At 34.9% G+C, this 24,784-nt stretch overlaps 1 protein-coding gene across 1 annotated transcript in view; it reads right to left on the reverse strand.

Moving 5' to 3' along the window:
- LOC145662182 (uncharacterized) overlaps positions 1-18,454 on the reverse strand; it is a 52,716-nt gene extending 34,262 nt beyond the window's left edge. Inside the window, exon 1 of the mRNA XM_081727514.1 lies at positions 18,323-18,454. Within this exon, the coding sequence (XP_081583640.1) occupies positions 18,323-18,331 (9 nt within the window). The 5' untranslated portion in view covers positions 18,332-18,454. The remainder of the gene's footprint in view (positions 1-18,322) is intronic.
- Positions 18,455-24,784: the final 6,330 nt, after the last annotated feature.

The following is a 24,784-nucleotide window of genomic DNA, read 5'->3' on the forward strand; positions in this document are numbered from 1 at the left end:
TGTTTGTTTTAAAAATCCTAGAGACCAAGCTCAAATTAATTATCTCGCACGACAATTGTATCCAGGTAATACAAAATTTATTCAAGAAGCATATCAAGATGCAACTCGAATTGCTCATGGTTATTTACTTTTTGATTTAAAACAAAATACTCCTGATGAGCAGCGAGTTCGAACAAATATCTTTCCAACAGATTCTTTTAATTATGTTTATGTACCTGTAAAAAAATAATAATTGTAATATGGTTTATATTCTAACAACTATTTGTGCTTTAATAGCCGTAAAAAATGATTAGTAAGGAAAATGCACTTTTGTTAAAACTTTTAGCAAAGTCAAAACCGAAAGCACGTAAGGCAATTTTACAAAATGCAGATCCTGATTTAATTCGCTCTATCTGTGAATGTTCCTATAACGTATTACAGGGAAATGTTCCATTAAATAAAACAGAGATAAATAAGCTAAAAAAATATAAAAAGGAACTGAGATATTTGGTGAAAAAAGGTCCGTCATTAAAACAAAAGAAAAAACGAATAATTATACAAAAAGGTGGTTTTCTTACTGCTTTGCTTGCACCTATTATTGGAGGTATACTATCTAGTTTAATTAAATAATTATGCAAAACGCACAAAAACTTATTTTAATCACACCAGAAAAATTACATCATTATCAAACGATATTTAATCTTGATGATGAAATGAAAGAAATTTTAAATAATAAAAGTTTAAATGTAGAAGATAAATGGACAAAATATAGAGAAGTCTTACAAAAATATTTAAATATAATTCAAAAACCGGCAGCAGTTACAACAACAGCAACTACCACTACTACTACAGAGGAAGAACAAGGGGACGAGGATGAGGAGGATGATGATGAAATAATATCTACTCTCCCTGAAATTTGTAAACGTAAAGCGAGACCTTTATTACGTAAATTGAAACAAAATCCAAATATTCAATGGGACGATAATGGAAATGTGAATATTAATAATAAATTAATTCCAGGTGCAAATATAGTGGATTTGATATCCGATTTTGTTAGATGTCGTAAGAAAAATATTTCAGTTGCTGGCTGGAAACCTTTTGCTACATTATTAGCAAAAGCCAATATACCTTTAGAGTACATTGGTAATCCTCAACGAATAGATTATATTAGAAAACTAACAGAAGAAGACGAAGAAGACGAAGAAGAAGATGGTCCTCCACCCCGTAAACGCAAATGGTGTACTTATAAGCAATAATAATAATAATAATCTATTGTTATCTATTGATATTTTTAAGTATATAGAAAGAAAGAAAGAAAGATGAATGAGCCCTATCTCAATTACTACATACACCAAGCAGGAAGTGATTATAACGTGTATAGAGGTGCACCATATCAAGAAGGTTATGGCATTGGTAGTTTTCTAGGAGGTTTATTTCGTACTGTATTTCCTTTATTAAAACAAGGTGCAAAAACTGTTGGTAATGAATTGATACGTACAGGAATTAATATAGCAGGAGATGTACTAGATAATAATAGACCTATTGAAGAGTCTTTACAAGATCGATGGCAAGAAGCCAAAACAAATTTAAAAAACAAAGCTCAAAATAAATTAAATCAGGTGTTGGAAGGATCTGGAAGAAGAAAAAGAAAGAACGTTCATTTTAGTGGTGGTGCTGGTGTGAAACGGATAAAAAGATCCAAAGATATCTTTGATTGATTAATTATGGAGCAAAGTGATAGTTTTTATCTCACACTTCCTAGCAATAGTTCTATGAAATATTTTCCTCAAAATACTCTTGCTTGTTATACTACTAAATTATATCAACCTATTGTACTGGAGAAAGGAGTGTGGGAAACAGCTGTTGTTGAAGTGCATTATACAAGTTCATTTCAGAATGTTTCCAAATATACAAATAATATTTATTATCGTCTCATGAATACAGAAAGCTGGAACATAACTAAAATCTTACCAGGACACTATTATAATGTTGATGATATTCTATCTCAAATTAATCATAAAAGTGATATATTAAATTTACAATTAAAAGTCAAAGCATCAGTGAAACGAATTGAGGTTAATAGAGTAATAAAAGATCAAGAGAAGCATATAGAAGTACGCCTATCTCCTGAACTAGCCCAAATACTAGGTTTTGATCATATTCAACAAGAAGATATTGCAGTTGTTCATCATGCTCGTTATCCACCTGATTTACAAAAAGCGCTACCTACACTTATGTATATTTACAGTGATATTGTAGAACCACAAATGGTGGGTGACACCGTAGCTCCATTGTTACGTATTATAAATACAAATATTACAGAGCATGGTATTAATAATGTACATATTTTTGATAATCCTCATTATGTCACTGTGCAACGTAAACAATTTGATCAAATTATTATTGATTTAAGAGATAGTACAGGTAATCCACTTCCTTTCCAATATGGTAGTGTATGTGTAAAATTACATTTTCGTAGACGTAATACGGTATTGTAAATTTTACCATGTGTGAATATAATAGTAAGAAAAGAGAAAAAAGACAAAAATGCAGTGTGAGTGTATGAAATCAGAATTAGATTTATTTGCTGGTTTACCCACTCAAACCAGTATTATAGGTAATAAAATAGTTCCATATAAACCTGTGGCTTCATTAGCTGATAATGCACCAATAGAATTTGTAGTCCCCGGTCATGGGGATGACTATATTGACTTACCGCACACAATGTTATATGTTAAAGGTAAAATTACTAAATCAGATGGTTCTAATTTAACTTCTGCCGATAAGAAAATCGGCCCTGTAAATGATTTTCTCAATGCAATGTTCAGTGAATTGCAAGTATATTTAAATAATCAACTTATTTCCTACTCTTCACATACATATCCATATCGATCGTATATTGAAAAACTACTAAATTATAATGCTGAAGCTAAATCAACGCATCTTCAAACATCAATGTGGTTTAAAGATACTGCAGGGCATATGGACAGTGTGGCTGATGCTAATGTAGGATTTAAACAACGTTTTCTTCTCACTGCTTTAAGTCAGTCATTTGAATTATTGGGTTATATTCATGCTGATATTTTCAATCAGGATAAATTTTTACTGAATGGTGTACAATTGCGTATTAAACTAATTCCAGCTAAACCTACATTTTGTCTAATGGGCGACGCAGATGCTGATGGAAAAGTTGTAATTACAGATGCAACATTGCTTGTGAAAAAGGTTGATGTATCACCGGCCGTTAAAATAGCACAAAATAAAGTATTACAAAATCCTAAATTTAGAGTAAAATATCCTATAACAAAAGTGCAAGTGAAGACTGAAACTCTGCCACAAGGAATTATGGATAGTACACTTCCAGATCTATTTTCAGGCCTAGTGCCTAAACGTATTATTATTGGTTTTGTTACTAATACTGCTTTTAATGGTAATTATCAAACAAATCCATTCAATTTTCAACATTTTAGTATGTCATTTTTTACATTGTATGTTGATGGAAATCCAGTCCCCTTCAAACCATTACAAACGGATTTTGATAATAATCTATATGTACAAGCATATTCTACGTTATTTACAGGTTCAGGTATTTATTATTCTAATCAAGGTAATGATATTTCACGTGCTGAATATCCTAATGGTTATACTCTACTGGTGTTTGATTTAACTCCTGATTCAAGCGCAAGTGCTGCATTTCATACTAGTCCACAACGGCAAGGAAGTGTACGTTTAGAGGTTCATTTTAAAGAAGCACTGCCATCTCCTGTAACAACAATTATTTATGGTGAATTCTCTTCAGAATTAGAAATTGATTTTCAGAGAAAAATATATATTAATTAAAGAAAGAAAATGTTAAATACAATTGAGCTTTATGAAGCATTACAACAAAATTTGCCTAAAGATCATTTTATTGGTGTGTATGCTGCTGATGAGTTACCTTTGTTTATTCATACATTTCCAGCCGCTATAATTATAAACACTGATTCTAGTGATAAGCCTGGTGAACATTGGGTTGCTGTTTATATATCTAATATGTGTGTGGGAGAGTATTTCGATAGCTATGGTATACCTCCCTATATACAACATCATATAAGGTTTTTAAAACGAAACTGTCTGTATTATACATGGAATAATAGACGTATTCAAGGTGATTTATCTCAATTTTGTGGACATTACTGTTTCCTATATTTAGCATGTCGTGCATCTGGTTATTCGATGCAGGATTTTTTAAACAAATTCTCACTCACTACTATTGATGCTAATGATATTATGCTTCATTCATTTATGAGAGTATGATGATGATGTTATTTTTTTAAACTCCGCCATTGCCGGTCCCAAGCCCTGGATGAGAAAGGAGGAGGGTTGGGGGTGTTCCTACCCCCGTAAAAGAAAATATGCTCATAAAAGAGAACGAATACACCCTTGTTGTGTTATGTACTCTTATGTGTTATCTAATCTTCATGTCATGTTAAAATAGGGGTTGGAAAATAAGCCATGTTCTTTTATTAACTGTGCTATGTTCAACTGCTGTGTGTTCGTAATCGAGTCCACCCCTATTCTCTGCTATGTTCGTTATGTTCACCCCTGCTATGTTTCGTAGTCTCTGTCTGATGTGCTATGTAGTCTGATGCTAAGGGGTTGAAAAAATGTGCTCATAAAAGAGAACGAGTTCACCCCTGGCTCTGTCTGATGTGCTATGTTATAATAGGGGTTGAAAAATATGCTCATAAAAGGGAATGAATACACCCCCTAAAATGGAGGTCGTAAAAGACCGTGTGTAATTTCTGCTATGTTAAAATAGGGGTTAGAAAATAAGCCATGTTCTTTTATTAGCTGTGCTATGTATTATCTGTTCTGCTGTGTGTTCATAATCTCAGTGTAATTTCTGCTATGGTAAAATAGGGGTTGGAAAATAAGCCATGTTCTTTTATTAGCTGTGCTATGTATTATCTGTTCTGCTGTATGTTACGTAGTGTTATGTGTTATCTTCTCTTCTATGTGTTCGTAATTTCTGCTATATTAAAATAAGGGCTCATAAAAGGGAATGAGTTCACCCCCTAAAATGGAGGTCGTAAAAGAGAACGAGGTCACCCCCTTAAAAGTGCTCATAAAAGGGAACGAATTCACCCCTAAAATGGAGGTCGTAAAAGGCCGTGGGCTCACGGTGCAAGGTGGTCATTTTCTCAGTGGCTTGTGAGTTGTCCTAGGTTGAGCCAGATCTGAGCCAGGTCTGTTCCAGATCGATCCATTTTCTACTACTCCCAAAATTAAAACAGTGTCTTCGCAGATGGCGCTTGAATCGACATACAATAAAAGGTGGTGCAGCAAAACGTTATGAAAATGTGCATTGTCAGTCCCTTGCTCTGTGGCCGTGCGGTTAGCGTATTGGTTTACGGGGTCAGAGATTGTGAGTTCGATTCGCGTTCAAGGCAATCTTGTTTCCTTTATTTCACCAAATAAATTCCATATGTGTAACTTCAATTAATACTTTTTTGAAGTTACATAGAATAGAAATTTTGATGATTGTTTTGCAAACTAGCTTTATGAAGTAGTTCTTAGTAATAGGGTTACTTACAACAAAAATAAACCTTTTTTGAAGCCATTTTTTTTGCAAATATGGACAAATACATTATTTTTTTATCGAAGTTAAAATGTATGAATTCGTTACTTGGGTGTAAAAAAAAATCACATAAAAATGTTAATCTGCGCGGGAATCGAACTCAGGACCTTTGGTTCCCACTAACCACATGGCCACAGAGTACGATGCCGAGATACCACATTTTGATAACGTTTAGCGTTCCTTTTTGTGTGTGTGTCGATTCAAGTGCGATCCGTGAAGGCACTGTTTTCAATTTTGGGTCAAATCACTGTCACTTTTTCTGAATACTCGAAATGTGCAATAAAAAATTGGGGTTTCCATTTAAAATTTTAAAGTTGCCCTCGTATCCCCGAAGGGGGTGGGGATAGGAGGTTGTGTTTAGTATCATTGGATAGTTTTTTGAAAACTATTTAACACGTGTTATTTTTGTTTTGTTGATCTTTATACTTCGCGAGATATTGGACCGTTCCGGGACTTTTTCCGTACCCTGTATATATATATATATACATTCTGCATCTGAATGCCCCTCCCCCCAAATTTACAGAGAAATCGGCGCCGTTGGTTACATCTCAAGAAATATAAAAGAAAGTATTGACGAGGTTAAAACTTCACAAACTCCGAGCATAAGAGCGTATTTAATAATACTGCCCGCTTGCACAACCTGCACAGATTCATTCATAAATGTAAGTTTGCGTGATCTTCTTTACTGTGTTTATCAAAGTTTATTCTCTACTAGTGTTCAATTTGAATTTTTATGCACTGATTTGAATAATCAAGGGGAAGACAGAATAGTAATCAGTTTCACTCTCTAAAAAATCGGCCTTCATCTTTATTAAAAGTAAACTGTCCTTCATTGATTTTAGGTAATCTTTGTTAAAAGTAAACTATCTTTCATTGACTTTAGCTAATATTTATTAAAAGTTAACTGTCTTTCATTAATTTTAGTTAATCTTCATTAAGAGTAAACTGTCCTTCATTGATTTAGCTAATCTTTATTAAAATTGTCCTACATTGACTTTAGCTAATCTTTATTAAATGTGAACTGTTCTTCAATGATTTTAGCTAATATTTATTAAAAGTGTATAGTCATTCATTGATTAGCTAATGTTTATTAAAGGTATACTGTCCTTCAATGACTTTAGCTAATAATTATTAAAAGTATACTGTCCTTCGCTGACTTTAGCTAATTTTTAGTAAAAGTAAACTGTCCTCTATTAACTTCAGCTGATCGTTATTAAAAGTAAACTGCCCTTCATTGATTTTAGCCAATCTTCATTAAAAGTAAACTAGAATTCAATTTCTTCCCACAGAGGGCGAAACTTACGCTTATACGGCCAGTTCAATGTCCCTCACAACTAATACGCGCCGTCCGCTACATTTCCTATACTTGTGACACTCTTGCCGGCTCTTGCATGTAACTTATCGCATTATGCTTACGTTTTGGACACTAGTGTACTATGCGTGTGATTGATTTATCTGTTTTTTACGAATATGGAACGAATATCGAAGGACAATAAAAGTATTAAGATACTACTTAATCAGCATTACTAAATATTCATCTATAACTCTTTCAAATATTTGTTTGGTATATAGGTAAAAGCAAGATTGTAACATATGACAGTGAAAAAATCCTACTAACAAATTGTAGTTGTCACTTCGAAAAGTTAGCTAAGTTTCCCAGTCAGTGCCGTACGCAGAATTTCATCAATTGCGGGAAGGGTTTAAACACTCAATCTTATGTCTTTTCAGGACATATGTGATTTTTGTTTGTACAGTGAAACCTCTACTAACGGACACCTCTATAAAGCGGATACCTCCCATAACGGACATATTTTGTAATCCCCAAACACTGTAATAGGAAATAACACATTGGCAAAGCTCTCTAAAGCGGACACTCTCTAGTACGGACACGGACAGTCTTTCTTGTCTGTTATAAGTATTATTTACCTCCTTTTACGGACACTTTATCTACAAACAAGTTGAAAAGTACAGTAAAAATATACAGAACATGAGAGTGTGACAACATTTTGCCTCCTCAACTGTCTGTTCAGCAACCGTGAGGAAGGGTCTCTGTTCCACAACACCCTTATGTCCTTTGCTTGCATTCTACTTCCACCTAACCTTTTTCAGAAACAAAAGTGATTTACAGTTGCCCACTGTTTGGGATGACACATCATTCTACTGTCCCGCTGGAATCTCTAACCAAACAGAAGACAAGTTTGTATTTTTGACCACGGGTACGCATATTGTCTTTTAAAAAAAGTCATTACTGGACTGCAATTAACTCACGAATTGAAGCAACACACTGAAAACGTAGTAAGTAGCGATAACTGTAAAGTGCAGAGAACTATAACATCTTATTCTAGTGTTGTGTCTCGAACATAGGGAATTGGATGACGCAAGGTAATGCACGTACAGTAACATTTTGGTGATATTCATAAATACGTGATTCATACAAAAATATTTTTTCTAATTGCATATTTATTACCTTGTTTATTAATTTACGTAAGAAAATATTGAAACCTCTCTAAGGCGGACACCTCTCTATAGCGGACAATTTTTGATTCCCCACGGCTGTCCGCTTTAGAGAGGTTTCACTGTATTTTTAAAATCTATATCATAAATAACTAATTACATTTTATTTAGTTGAAAGTGTGCTACCTGATCAGCAAGAATTTTACACAGGTTTAAAACGGATTGGTGCCAAAATGTTTATCGTTAATGCATCGTTTATGAACGTTTCTGTACAAAAGTCTTCGTTTCTGCATCACAACAGGAAGTATGAAAGTTTGGCGTATCTAGTTTAGGTGTCAGCCCCTCTCGCAACGTCGATTGGCAGGAAAGTGGTCTCAGCCGTTAGTGAATAGTTCGTGTACTTTTGCGCGAAAAAAAAAAAAAAAAGATTTTGTACGAAATGGAGTGTGAGATCTTGGTTTATCTCTTTTGCGCACCATCTTCCGATAGGCGCCGATGGATTTCGGTTAGATTTTCGGCTCTTGGGTCTAACCTAAGAGAACTGGGACAATTAGAGTCAAACTTGCACTACCCACAGCTCTTTGGCCTATGATTAAAACCCAAAGAAAAAGCAATTTTTCTGTTTACATATGCAAAGTAGTGCAGGGGTCATTCTTCATAAAATTTGCCGTAATGAAAGAAAAGTTGCGGAATTCGCTCTCCATGAAGCTCTGGAAAGTAATATATTTACAGATTTACATATTTAATTTACATATTTTAAAATTTATTCTTAAACTAATTTTATAATTTTAATCTTCAGCAATTAGTTAAAGATAAAAATGCCTACCTATACTGGGGATATGTGGGGATCACCGTCTTCTTTAGCCTAGCCGACATAATCATGCAACATAAAACTCAAAGATTTCATTTAATTTTTTTTTTTCATTTTTTTCTTAAACTGCCGGGTGGAGTGTTTCCTGGAGTGCCGAAGAGCTTCACGCATGGAAAATGCAGTGGCCATACTTGTATGCTATATAATATATTTCTATAATAGATGCATTTTTCACTTTTGAAGTGTTTAACAGTTTTAATATTTAAAATGAATTGCATAATTGGAGATCCAATATAGCAAATTTGTAAAACTCATGTTTTTTCCTTCTAAATAAATACAAACTTTTTCTTTCCGTATTTGGTGGGACTAGGGAGTAGTGATGAGCGCAAGGGTCTTGGTCTTGCAGTTTTTGCAAGAGTCTTGCATGCAAGACCAAGAGCAAGACCAGGAATCCCGATGCTAGACCAAGACCAAGACCAAAACCATACCTGCAAGACCAAGACCAAGACCAAGACTCTTGCACAAGTACCGGTACTACTACTTGATTTTTATAGAATGTAAAAAGAAAAGTAAAAAATCATTACATCTTTCACTTGAATTTCTTGGCTTCAGTAAAAGTGCCGCTGAAGTGAATGTGTTCCCAGTAGTTTATGCAACCCGTGTGAGTCAATGTGCCCCTGTAGCATATAACTACAGTATGTCGTTTTCTGAGTTGGTTGTCCGCGTTTTCTGTATATATTGCTTGTTTTCAAGAGACACAGGTGTCATCTAGTGCCATGTGGGTTATTTTGGTGAACAAACACCGTGTGCGTGAGATTTCTAAGGGTATTTTCCGTTTTCTCAGACTTTCATCATTCCACCATTTTAGTCATTTCTCATCATTACTGCCGCCTTTAGCCTTGGTGCATAAACGTGGGACGTTAAACTAGACACTTTATTTCATTTCAAAGCATATTAGTGGTGTTCTTTTTCCAAAAGTAAAGAGAAATGTAGTATTGAACATCGATAATTCCGTACACCATAGGTGCCGACTACATGGGTATGGCCTTGGCTTCGAGACTCAAGCATCCGTTGGAAATTTTTAATGTGTGCTCATAAAATTAATAAGGAAATAACATTTCCATGACATTGACAAAAAATTTAGTGCATATGACTGCAAGTTTGATTTCATGGGCGGATGCTTATACGTTGAATAATTGTTTATCAATATAACTTTTAGCCTCCTTAGGTATACGGCACATGGAGGATTGGGCGGTATAACATTATGTATACTTCAACAGTAAATCTATATTATAAAATTGAAAGTGACTATGTTTGTGACTCCTGATCTCTTGAACCACCCACTCGACCTCGATCAAATTTTCAACATACATGAGGTTTGGGCCAGAAAGTGTTTTCATCATTTCACTTTGACGATAAATCTTAGGGGCGGGGAGGAAGGGAGCTATAAAATAATAAATAAAACTTAATAACTTGAACTAAACGACTAATCTCGATCAAATTTTTAACATAGATGTTGTTCAAGCCTGCAATGTTATTTGTGAGTTCAGTTTGACGGAGCAACGTATGGGAGGAGGAGGGGAGAGATATACAAAAATCAATATAAATAAATATAAAAGTGGCTAAGTTTGTGACTTAATAGCTCCTGAATCATCCAACCGATTTTAGTCAAATTTTTAACATTATGAGGTTCGAAACCGGAAAGGTTTTTTTTTATAGTTTCACTTTGATGGTAGAACCTAGGGAGGGGAAGGTATATATAAAAATAAATAAAACTTTATAACTCTTGAAACGCCCAACCGATCTCGGTCACATTTTCAACATAGATGAGGTTCAGACCTCAGATTGGTTTCTATTATACCACTTTGAGGGTGCAGTTTATGGGAGGGGGAGGGGAGAGATATTTAAAAATGATCGAAAATGACCAATATTAGAGTGGACTCTATAGTTTTGGGGGTCACTGAGATAAACAGTGACACTTTCGATGCTGTTTAAATCCAAATTCAGCCCCGTAGCTTCGCGGAGGGGAGAGGATATATAAAAATGATTGAAAATGACGAATATTAATGTCGAATCCATAGTCTTCGAGGGCGCTGAGTGAACACTGACACTTCAGATACCATTTACGGCCAAATTCAGCCCGTAACTTGGGGGAGGGGAAGATACTTAAAAATTATCAAAAAATGACCAAATATTAATGTCGAATGTATACTCTTTGGGGTCGCTAAGGTGAACAGTGATAGTTTCGATCCCGTTTAAATGCAAATTCATCACGGCAACTTGAGGAGGGGGAGGAAGGAGATATATAAAAATTATCGGAAAATTACCATTATTATCAATGTTGAATCCATGGTTTTCGAGGTCATTGAGATGAACAGTGACACGTCCGATGAAGTGCCTTGCAACATGGGGGAGGAGGAGATATATACATGTATTGAAAATGACGGTTATTAGTGCTGAATCTAGCTTTTGGGGTCTCCAAGATAAACACTGAAACTTCTGATGAAGTTTAAATCCAAATTCAGCCTTGCAACTTGGGGAGTAGGAGGCGAGAGAAATATAAAAATCATCGAAAATGACGGATATTAGAGAGCGCTTTAATAGTAAAAAATGGTTGACTAACGAAAAATACTTTTTAAACAAAATAACCCAACGAAGTGGCTAATTGATGCTAGTAATCCATATTCACATATGAGACTGATTTTGAACAGTTATTTCAAATAACTTTCAGTTTGATGCCGTTATGTATTTCTAATATAGGTCAAAAGTATTTAAGTTGAGTTTACAGAAAAAGTATAGACAGTTGAGTCGTTTTCAGTTTTCACTCAAATTATTCTAAAATATTTATATTAAGAGTTTTGATTATAATAATTATTTTAATTTTTTTCTTTCTTTTTTGGTGAATATTGCTAAACATATCATCATCATAGTTATTCTGCCATTACTGGCAGGTTACTTTCTACAATTGAGAAACTTCGATGTACGGTCGTCCTCAGCTAGTCTCTTCGTCTTCACGTAGCAATTTTCTGTTTTAATACTGTACCTTTCTTCAACTACAATCTCCTTCGCTCCTTCCCTCTCTTTCCTTCCACCATACTCTCTAGCACGTCCTCCTCAGCCAATATCCTAACCAGTTCCTCTTTCTCCTCTTATCGATATCTAAAATTGTTTCTTTTCCTCCTACTGGTAATATTTCTAACACCTTCTCATTCGTTTTCCGTTCAACACAGGTAATTCTCTCCTTTTTTTCCCCCATGCTCACGCTTCAAGGCTGCAATTTTTTCATCGCTTTTCCGTAGTGTCCATGTTTCTGTACCATAGAGTACATATTGAAATCAGTAAAACAAAATCTCAATATTGAATTGGAAGTTAGTTTAATACAAGGATTAGCTAATCGTGGTTGAAAAGAAAAATCTAAAGCCTTTAAAGTGTAAAAATATTTTTTCAGTTCATGGTATTTCAATAATCTATGCCGTCTTGATTTTCTTTCATGTGTCTCAGTGCCCCCAAAGCCCTTACCTGTCAAATAAAATCTTAAACGTACTGAATAACATACAGTTAGGCCAGTAGAAAAAAATAATAAGAAAAAGCTGACTACATTAATTAAAGACAAAGAAGAAATTTCCAAAATTAAATCCTTAGAATAAAAGCCAGCTAAAAATGGCATTCCACATAAAGCCAAGTTAGCTACATTTAAACAAGATAAAGTAAGGGGCATCTGACTTACAAGTGCTCCTATTCTACGGATATCTTGTGTATCTCCTACACCATGAATAATCGCTCCTGCACATAAAAAAAGTAATGCCTTAAATAAAGCATGTGTCAATAGATGAAAAAAAGCTAATACAGGAAATCCCATGGATAAAATTATTATTATAAGACCAAGCTGACTTAGAGTAGATAAAGCAATAAGCTTCTTCAAATCATATTCATAATTAGCACCAATACCAGCTATAAATATTGTCAGTCCTGATAGTAAAAGTAATACATCGCCGGCATAAACACTTAATAAAACGTCTCTAAACCGAATTAACAAATAAACCCCAGCAGTCACAAGCGTAGAAGAATGTACTAATGCTGATACTGGTGTAGGAGCGGCTATTGCCGCCGGTAACCACGCAGAAAAAGGAATTTGTGCACTATTTGTTATTGCAGCCAAAATAATTAAACTAGAGATAATTACTATTTCATTATTATTTAAAACTCTATGCAAATAAAAAACATAATTTCAACTTCCATAATTTAGTATTCAAGCAATAGCTAATAAAATTGCTACATCTCCAATACGATTAGAAAGCGCGGTTAACATGCCAGCATTATAAGATCTACATTTTCCTCTCCAGTTTGGGAATCAGTGGACTGTTGGATTTGTTAAAAAAGTAAAAAGACTACGAAACATTGTGATTTATCTTATAAGTAGTGATAGTGGACACCCATTAAAAAATAAAAGTCATTGTCTATGTTGTACACTATCATCATACTTACACGAAGGTAAACTATGTTACATTTGGAAACATCCATTGTATTTCTGTTAATATTAGCACATTGTAGAATTTATTATCCCTTATGTACAGAGTAAAATTTATCAATGAAAATTATAATATATTTTAAAAGCAAGAGTTGCAAGACTCTTGCAAGCAAGACCAAGACCAATACCAAGGCCAAGTGTTCCAATGCAAGACCAAGACCAAGACCAAGACGACCCCGTTCTTGGCCTTGATCTTGCATTTGCTCATCACTACCAGGGGGAGCATATTCTTCCATGTAATGCCATGATTGTTCCAATTGGACAGATTTTATGGATTGTGCCCTCCTGTTCCCCTTGTATATGTAAATAGTTAGAACGAGGATGTTTCTTTAACGATTGAGACAATTTGCCATGAATCGGCGGTGGTGGGGTTGGGGTGCGGTGCTGGCGCCTAAATTAGATACCCTAATATCTCACAAACAAACATTTTGAGTGCATAAACATGCACAAATGATCACTAACAATTAATACCATTTTTGCACCAATTGGTATTGCTGGAACTGGCGCCTAAACTAGATATGTCAGCTTCGAATTTTTCATGGAACAGGCGGAACAAGTTGCTCCTTCCCTTTGGTGCCACTCTAAATGAGATTTAAAATACTGTAAAACCTACATTTTCTAGGGGGAAAAGTTAATTCGCTGCCTTATTGCTACCGTGCCTTCATTACCATTTCGTCTGCTCCGATGCTGTCAGTGATGAGAGGGGTGTTTTGGGGTTTAATCAATTTTATGATAAATGTACATATATTTTAAATATTAGACCTATCTCTCACCTTATAGAATTTAAAACGAAACTAAAATCTTACACTCGGCATTTTCTAAGTAGTCACCATAATTCAACAAAACGGTTAACTGGGTATTCATCAAATGATGAATTGTCATATTAGTAATTTTTATTTTCTTATTGAAAAAGCGTTTGGAACATCTCGTCGTAAACAATCCTAAAACCCTCACCATCCAAGTACTGCGTTTTTACACAAGGACTGACAGCCAATCATAATCAACATCACTATGATATAGTTAAAACTAATGAAAATATAAAAACAAACACACATACAAACAACAACAACAACAAAAGAAATCTGATTAGCGCCAGAGACAAGGGCGCCCATCAGGGGAGGAGCAAGGTGGGGCGCTCCCCCTATAGGAAATTGTACTTGGGAATATCGAAAACCCAATAGATTTTTTTCATTAATTACAGCAAAATTTGAAACTATATTTGAAATTTCGCTTATACTTGGAACAAGGCTCTGGCAAACAAGGGGGAGGAAACCTGAGAGAATATCTTTGTAGAATGATTTTCTATAAAAAGTAATAATGTCTGTAGTCAGAGAAGAGAAAAATGCACTATAATGCATATTTTAATGTATGAGATTTGAAAAAAAAAAATAAATCTTTAAGTTTTACGTCCCACGGTTATGCCGGTTAGGCTAAAGGAGACGGTGATGATGAGTAATGAATGAAATGGTGGAATGAAAAAAGTGGGAGGAAACGGGAAAACCCCGAGAAAACCCTCGCATACGGTGTTTGTCCACCTCAAAGTTCATTTGGCGGGGGCTGGGATCGAACCCGGGACCGCAAGCACCAGAGGTGAACGCTCTACTGCATGAAATTTGATTCTACATTAAATTCATTATTTATTAACGAATTGAAATAGTGAAATTTGTGATGAAAAGGAGGGTGCGAAATCTTGGCGAACGAGGGAATTCCCCCCACTAAATATTTTTTAACAAAATTCCCCCACTAAATCCTTGCTGGGGGGGTAATACAGTGAAATAATGTAATAGATTTATATTTGTATATTTGTATATTTGGGGCGGTATTTGGGGCGGTATATTTGTAATAGGCTACCTAATTTTGTATAGTTTACTACTTATGTTTGCCCAAATACGTGAACTTTCTATATCGAAACTTGGAAGTGTAAAAGTGCGCAGAGATTTTTTTTCTTATTCTTCAGTCCTCCAGTCTCCTCTCACTTCGATTTCATTATTTCGCACTCTGTTGAAAAGTATTAAATACCGACAGGAAAAATACTAACAAACCTCCCTTTTAGGCGCCCCTACAACCACGCGCCGGGGCACATGCCTCGCTTGCTCCCTCCTAGTTGCGGCTCTGTGAGCTACGTAAGTAACATACAATGGTTACATAATGCTTTGACTTTTAAGGCTATAAAGAAAGAAAGAATTGCAAGATTTGTTTAACTTTCAGAAAGAAGTAACTACGGGATTAAAAATAAGGTACGAAAGGCAACTCATTTGTATTAAAAGGAAGTTAGACTCACACTGGTCTATGCTTTCACCCAGCAGAGTATTGTTTGGAACCCAATATGTGCCTTTTGGAATCTTGCACTTAGATTCACATCGGAAGTGACAAAATGAATTAACTCATCCATTGTAGCTCTCCCTCCACCGAACAACACCCCTAGAAACCTACTGTAATACCATTTCAAAACACACTTTTGTTCAGTTTTCCCTACTCCAAAAGTCTTTAAATAGAAAGTCTTACTCCAAAACAGACCTGAAATACGTTATTGTTGTCCTCTGTATTAATATGATCACCTTACGGTTCAAAGCGAAATTTATTTCAAGATAGGAAACTACACAAAATTTATGCCAAGTCTATATTACAGCAACTGGGTACCTAAGAAAATGTTAAATCAAATAAGTCAATTGAAAGAAACGGCATTCTTCAAATTGCCAAGTAGGTATTTTAATTTGCCAACTTGTTAAGAAATTGGTAACTTTCGGGGGGGGGGGGAGCTCCGCCCTTACCCCCTCTTTAAGGACGCCTCTGTGTGGGAGAAGTTTTTCTGGTGTTCTCTGGTTTCCCCCACGTTCTTCATTGCATTATTTCGTTTATGATCATCATCACCGTCTCCCTTAGAGTCGGAGAAAATCGTGTGACATTAAGCTAAATAACAATAAAAAAATAACCACAGAAACGATTCTTAATTGATTTGATTGCACGAGCAGTGTAGGAGATTCTGGGCGGAAATACCTCCACAAAATATTTTACAACATTTTTAAGAGAATAAAGTAAGATTTTAGTACTATAAACAATATTATTAATTTCTTTTTAACCATAATGACAAATTTATTATTGATCATTGCAATTTCACACAGATTAGCATCAAGAGTAATATTGCATGTCATATAGCTTTTGTTTGAAAAAATGCAAAGAACAATGAATCCTTTTAATAAAATTTAAATATTACTTTTTAGTAATTACAAATTGTAATTATGTAAGGTATACAGCAGAAAGTACGCAGAATATTTTTAAAATGAAAATGAAGTGAAATCTTTCAGTTTTACGTCCCACGATTATGCCGTTTACGCTAAGGAAGACGTTGATGAAAGAAATTGTGGAATAAGAAAGTGGAAGGAAACGGTAATATCCCGAGAAAATCCACGTATACGATGCTGTCCACAACAAACTATCTTGTCCGGGAATCGAATCAGGGCCCACGCAGCAAAGATAATCACTCTACCACTGAGCCACCATGCCCACCTCAGTATAAGTTTCTACCAAATCTGTGAAAATACCTATGAAAATTTACAGCCAAGGTAGTACCCAACCTAGGTCACATAGTGTTAATCCACTAGCTGCCTAGATAACTCTTTCTCATACCTTTTCTGAATGATAATAAACCATACGCCACTGTCTGACAGACACCAATAGGCGTGGATAAATGCGAAAATTACTGCCTAATAATAATAAAATAAAATAAATAATAATAACACAGTGTTTCTAATACTTGTTAATAAAGATGAAATATTTAATTTTTGCCGGCTAGGCTAAAGGAGACGGTGATGAGAAATGAGTGAAATGAAGAAAGTGGGATGAAACGGGAGAACCCCGAGAAAATCCACACATACAGTGTTTGTTCACCACAAAGCTTACTTGGCGCGAGCTGGGATCGAACCAAGGACCCCAACCGAGCGCTTTAACACTGAAGCACCGCGGCTCTTAATAGTTGTTGAAAATCAAATAGAAGATTGTGTTGAATGAATCCAAATGCTTTCCTTACTGTACATTTAACTTTTTTTTTAAAAAAATAGTGACAACAAGAGAGAAACAAGAGGGACGAACGCCTCCACGGTGACATTCCAACCCCGCCTGCCCTCCTCCAGACATACTGTATCGTAATATAGGTAGTAATATAAAATTATAATTTTCGGTATAGAGAAATATATCTGATCCTCAGGAAAAGGAATGTTTGTACCCCTCCGCTTGACCACCAAGAAATTACTGCTTGGAATGAAACTAAATGGAAATGACATATAGGTATTATTCACTAATACAAATTCATTTGAGCCATTATCATTCGTACATGATATGATTTTCACTGTACAATATATCTGTCTTGATTCATGGGCTTTTGGCATTTATGGCCATGTTAGGAGGTCACGTATAAGGAATGACGTCTCTCGGCGATTACATTATTCGAGGAAAGGGAAGAAAGGTTGTCTTGAGTTGATTTTAACGTCCCTTTCAGCAACGACTCTATATGAGACGGGACCTACTGATTAACGTAGAATTTGAACCATATGAACTCTTGCCGGGATTCGAACCTGGGTTTCCCATGTCAAAGGGAACCTGGGTTTCCCATGTACGCTGACCGCTTAGCCACGAAGGAACTCTGGGGAAGGAAGGAAGAGGCCTGGGACCTGCATGTTAGGTTCCGTGTAACTGGAATAAGGACTAATCGTTGGACATTATATCGCGCTATGTATTAAAAGAAACACACTTGAGTACAACAATTAGATATTGAAAACTATTATACAATATATAATGATACTCAAGATATAATATTACTTCGTTTATAAGTAGCTGAACACATTAAATTAATCTGCTTAACAAAGCTTGGTTTAACTTGCACAATAAAGAATTAGAGAATAATTGTATTTAATTATAGTGTTACTTCACTTACCTTCCACATTTTGAAGAGCAAAGTCCGTGTCCTCAGCACACAGGGGCTCTCAACGTACTTGTAATAACGAAACACTTAACTACGTCCATAGAAACACCATGCTTCAACAATGTTAACTGCTCGGGGTCTAGGCCTTTGTTTGGTTCAACATCACGCGGTTTCACTCATGTGAAACGACATGTAAGACTAATGTGCAACCTCTCACGGAAGGGATTTGTGACACTGTGCTTACTTCTTCCTCTTTTAATGTTTACAACTTAATATTCAAACATTTTTTTAAAATAATCACCATTACACAAAAAACAATCTCAGCGTTTAGCAAATTGCGCCAAACTTACGCCAACTATAAATACGAACGCAATGAACCATACTGAATACATTTCGTTCGTTCCCATACACAATAAAAATATCAAAAGATTTTATCCTTGATTTTTAATTTCATTTCTAAGCAAGTGGCATTATACTTAAATAAAAGGTAACAGGAACAAGCATTTACTGACATTTTATTTTATTACAATTTCACAGCATTTACATTCGACCATTTTCACACCGAATCCACAATATTTCATCTCAAGACAGAGAAAGCAGGGTGGTAGACGACAACAGTGGGATTCCATGTGTATATTGCATATGTAATATTCATTTTGTACATTTCAAGCAAGAACTGTTATATAAGCAATTCTCTAAATGACTTGTTTAATGTGAGAAAGAAAAATGTAAATAAGGCTGTTATATGTTAGGTTAAGGAAAATGCTCTCAAGACTTAAGAACATACGTTAGACAAGGATATCGAGCTAAGAATTCATTGTAATGTGTTCGAATAAATTAATGAGGAAACAAGTACTTATCTTTAATCAAATTATGTATTGTAGTTTGAAAACAAAAGTAAAGCATTTAACTTATGAGACACTTGATTTGGTTGGTTGGAGTTCAACGACTGTTTGTAGTAGTTTTGCCCCGAGACGAGAAAAAAATCGAGACATAGTTCCTCGTTTCGTTTCGTAAATTTTGTAGAAATCTCGTCTCAATTTTCAGAGAATTTTTTCCTTACCTCGTCCTAATTCTCAGAGAATCATTTCTCATCTCAATCCTAAAATAATTCTCTCTTATCTCGTCTCAGTTCTAAGAAAATTATTATCGTCTCGTCTCAACTCTCAAGGAATTCTTTCTCGTCTCGTCTTGTTTCAACTCTCAAGAAGTTTTTCTCGTCTCGTCTCGTCTCTACTCTCAAGGAGTTTTTTTCGCGTCTCATCTCAATTCCCAAAAACCTCATCTGAATTTTCAGAGAATTCTTTCTTATCTCGTCTCAGTTCGCAGAGGATCATTTCTCATCTCAATCATAAAATAATTCTTATCTCGTCTCAGTTCTAAGAATTATTATCATCTCGTCTCAACTCTCAAGGAGATTTTCTCGTCTCGTCTTGTCTCGTCTCAACTCTCAAGGAGTTTTCTCGTCTTGTCTCGTCTCAACTTTAAAGGAGTTTTTCTCATCTTGTCTCGTCTCAACTCTCAAGAAGTTTTTCTCGTCTCATCCCAATTCACAGAAATCTCGTCTCAATTTTCAGACAATTCCTTCTTACCTCGTCTCAATTCCAGAGAATCCTTTTCGTCTCAATCCTAAAATATTTTTCTTGTCTCGTCTCAGTTCTAAGAGAATTATTATCGTATCGTCTCAAGCCTCAAGAAATTCTTTGTCGTCTCATCTCAACTCCCAAGAAGTGTTTCTCGTCTCGTCTCGTCTCAACTCTCAAGGAGCCTTTTCTTGTCTTATCTCAATTCCCAGAAACCTAATCTCAATTTTTAGAAATTTTTTCTTATCTCTCCTCAGTTCTAAGAGAATTATTATCGTCTTGTCTCAACTCTCAAGGAATTCTTTCTCGTCTTGTCTCAACTCTCAAGGAATTATTTCTCATCTCGTCTTAACCCTCAAGGAATTATTTCTCGTCTCGTCTCAATTATCATCAATTTTCTCGCCTCGTCTCAACTCTCAAGGAATTTTTCCCGTCTCATCTCAATTCCCAGAGAAATTTGTTCTCGTATCGATTCCACTCTCTGAAAATTCTTTCTTGTCAAGTGTAAATCGCAGAGAATTCTTCCTAGTTTTTTCTTAATTTTCAGGAAATCATTTCTCATCCTATCTCATTTCGATTCTCAGAGAAATCTCTCTCCCATCATCTCATCTCGAAACTTTTCTAATTTCGTTTCTCAATTAATGTTCAAAATTGATGTCCTACGTTTTCTTAATTTCGTTTACTTATCAATGCGGATCCAGACGAAATCGATCAACTGTCGACCAAATATTTACTATTCGCCAAATACTCGAAAAAAAGTGGAAATACAATACCCCGGTACATCAACTATTTATTGATTTTAGAAAAGCGTACGACTCGGTTAGGAGAGAAACATTATAAAACGTTCTTACAGAACTTGGAATACCGAGAAAGCTAATTAGATTAATTAAGATATGTTTAAATGGATCCCAAAGTAAACTCCGGGTAGGAAAATTTTTGTTCACGAGGTTTCACGTCGAAAATGGCCTGAAGCAAGGAGATGCGTTGTCGCCATTATTATTTAACTTTGTTCTGGAATACGCTATAAGGAAAATCAAAGATAGCAATCAGGGCCTACAGTTGAACGGGCAGAGAGAAAGAATTTCAAGTTCAGCTTGAAGCTGTTCTGTTTGATGGTTCACCAGATCTGGACTCATGATAGATACCCTTGTGGAGAAAATACTTTTCTGCCTATTGTGATATATCGCAGAACCGAGAATAATTCCTGTCCGTTATGAAGAGGTTAATGAAACGTTTGGAGGAGAAAAGGACTGACCGCGTCCGTGTCTGAGAGTGTCTGTAAACGGGAGGGTTTTGTTCAGCAAGAGAACTCATACTTTTGCCGAAAAAAAAAAAAAAAAAAAAACCTGTCCGTATTATAAGGGAAGTTTCACTGTACTTTCGATTTCAACACTTATTTCAATAGGGTGAAGAAGTTTTGGAGGGATTTCGAAAAGCCGCTTTTTTTTTTATTTTTAGATAGAATCAGGGTCCCAATAATGAGTTTAGTCTAGACTTTTATCTATCTGTTTAAACCGGAGATGGTGAGCATCTATTATTTTTTTGGTAACAACACTGATCGCATAACGAATAAAATAGAAATAGATAGCGATTAGCATTTTGAATAAGGATTCAGCATTGCAAGAATACGTTTCATCTCTAATTTTCCTCCTTTATTGCAACACTTAGTGATAGAGATTAATTAGAATTTCGATGTTAAGCTCCGCACAGTAAAAAGGAAAAAAAAAAGGTAATAAGAGATAGTGAGTAGTGGATTATTGGAACCAGAGTCTCTGGAACAAGTTCTCTTTCTTTCATTGCAACTTATATTTATAGATATATCACTTCAAGTCTGAGTATTGCATCACCATAGTATAGAAGTTTACCGTAGTTTTACACTGTGAAATGAAAATCACTTACTGATATTCAGTATTGGTGTCAGACTTCCACATTATCTAGGTGCAAGAAACAATTGACATATTTCAATAAGCAATATTCAACAACGGTAGGTCATCTATAATACTTCCACCGCAAGTGACGTAGCAGGAAACATTACAACTATTCGAAAGAAATCAGCTGCGAAGGTAAATTACCCCCTAATTTTAAGACTTTTCATATTTATAGTATCGATTTTGCTAATCACTCATTTGGTCAGCACTCATTGGTTTATTCGGTTGTTGTTTTAGCAGTCGATGTTTTGTCTGTAAATTGTACATGACAAGCCTATATATACTTCTCGAGTTGGATAGCTTCATAAACATAATATTAAAAATTAAAAAAAGTCCTTTCCGACTTTTTTCCCATAGGACGGGAAATAGTCATTATTCAAGATTTCATGTAAATGCCGTATTTCAAATATGTAAAACAGTAACGACAAATTGACAATAAAATATACACACATTTTATCTTCTCTTTTAACTGCTGATTTCAAATGCAGTTAACAATTACAAGTTTCAATTGCTCAATTGCAATTAACAACTAAATGGTTGGGATTGCTATTGAACCTTTGCGATTGACAATTAATGAATTAACAATTACAAGTGATAATTTCCTGGTGATCAATTAACAATTAACAACTAAATCAAATAATTAAAAATTACTAATTAATAAATAAAATTAATATTTTATTATAGAATTCAATGGCAATTGATATTAAATTAAAATCACTTGCAATTAATTTTCAGAGCAATTATTATCACTTGATTGATTAATTGCAATTGGTTTTAATTGATTAATGTCCAATGGAGCGTAGGACCAATACTGATAGTTGACTAACCTACTATTTTTCACTGTTGGCTTTACGATTTTGTTGCAAGGGCTATAGTCTGGATTTGTTTAATGTTAAATTAGAACGAGAATCACCACTTGAGTTTTTACTCCAAACTCTGTATTCACAGCAATTTAAATCTGTATTTACGCACAGTTTAAGCAAAACTACGAGGCATGAATCTGTAATAATGCTATGTGAAGATTCAGACATGACGAGAATTCCCAGATGTTACAAGATCACAGTATTGTTTTCCTGCTAGAACACACACGTGTGTTATTAATTTATTATTATAATTACTGTCATTATTATGTATTGTGTGTGAAAGAGAAAAAGAAAATAAACAAATACGTTTTTCTGCCCTGTTTTTTTTTTACGTGTTATGAAAAAATCAATTTACATATCCTCAGCTCACTAATTGGCGTTATTACTGCTTTTGAAGCTGTGAATGTGGGAAACATTGGTAAATACTCTGTTTATCTTAATAGAGTTCACGTAATATATCATAAAATACTCAGTGTATTAAGAAAGAAATCCTGACATATCGTTATATAGTAATTTTTACGCAGCATTGTATTTTGATGCTTCACGTTTTGTGTAAAATTGTGGCTATGTGAATCTCATACCTCAATATTAATCAGCCGTTCTAGTTCGACTCCTTCATGAGCGAGGAGGGCAAGGGGGTTTTCTTTATCCCCCTGGTTAAGTCTGCTTCCAGACATGTTATATTTTAATGTACAACAAGTAATATAAAAAGTACCGGTTTTGATAAATGATAAAATAGCTGCCCCTCCATTTTCGTCCCGCAAAGAAATTAAAACGGCGTCGCCACTGCTTCTTTACTTCGGTACTCGAATATGCACTTCATTTTCTTTCGTGGAAGGACATCAAACGTGTCATCTCAATTATATGGCTACCGCAGGTCCTATGTGTACATGTGATCCCGTGTTCGATGATTACTCGTCTCGGATAAAAAAATGAGCAGTGGCTCGGATTTCACTTCAAACATTAGGTAATATTTCTTATACCCTTACTATAGAACAGGGACGTTTAAATAAAGTCAATCCAACTATTAAATATCAAGTGTCCATGATCTGTCTACGTTTGTTTTGATTTCATCTCGATTTTATGCGTTATGTGGTTACGACAAGAAACTATCCAAAAAAATCAAGCAATTCAAACAATATTGTTGCAAAATTAATTGTAATTGAGTTTAATTTCAATTAATTTCAATTTGTTCTTTGCAATTAACATCAAAGTTGCAATTAATTTTAAGTCAATTGTTAATTGCTGACCAGGGAAATGAAACTTATAATTGTTCATTGTCAATCGCAGAAGTGCAATTGAAACATTTAGTTGTTAACTCTAATTGAGCAATTGAAACTTGTGATTCTTAATTTCAATTGAAGTCTGGAATTAAAAGTGAATATAAGATGTGTGTTTCAGTTTCAGGCAGTCAGCTAAAAACATTGGTGTTTACCGAAAGGATTGAATCTATTTTACCTTTCTACGATCTCAATACATTACGTCTTATTAACGTTAATGGAATTAACATAGGTATTAAATAGTAGGTATTTCTTCAATATTAGTACCGTACAGCGGAAAAAGAAAGTGCAAAACTGAGTCATTAATATTTATAGATGTTATTGAGCTGAGCAAAATGGCGGTGCGGGCGGCATGGTGGTTTAGTGGTAGAACACTTACATCTCGAGCGTGGAATCCCTAAGTCGATCCCAGGCACGGTAAATTTGTTGTAGACAACATCGTGTCCGTCCTTATCTCGGGGTATTCTCGTTTCCTCCCACATTCTCATTTTCCATCATAGTACACTTGCTTTAATCACCCGTCTCCTTGAACCTAAAAGGCATAAACGTGAGACGTTAAACTGAAAGATTTCATTTTTGAATAATATTTAATGGGAAGCTATAAATCCTCATGAGGAGTTTTCGAGGAAATCAGGATAAACATTTATTTTTTGAAACTTAAAAGTTGATGTAATAACCGCGCCATCTATTAGGATGGAACTAAGTCTAAAAGTGTACCGTCATTGAGATTTTCGTTGCCGACACTGAGAAGAAAACAGTAAACAATATAGTTAATGAAATAAAAGCCCAGAGTTATGATCAACTGTAAATCCCTAATTTT

The sequence above is a fragment of the Thermobia domestica genome, chromosome 10 (assembly GCF_964235325.1).
Source record: "Thermobia domestica chromosome 10, izTheDome1.hap1.1, whole genome shotgun sequence".
NCBI lineage: Eukaryota > Metazoa > Arthropoda > Insecta > Zygentoma > Lepismatidae > Thermobia > Thermobia domestica.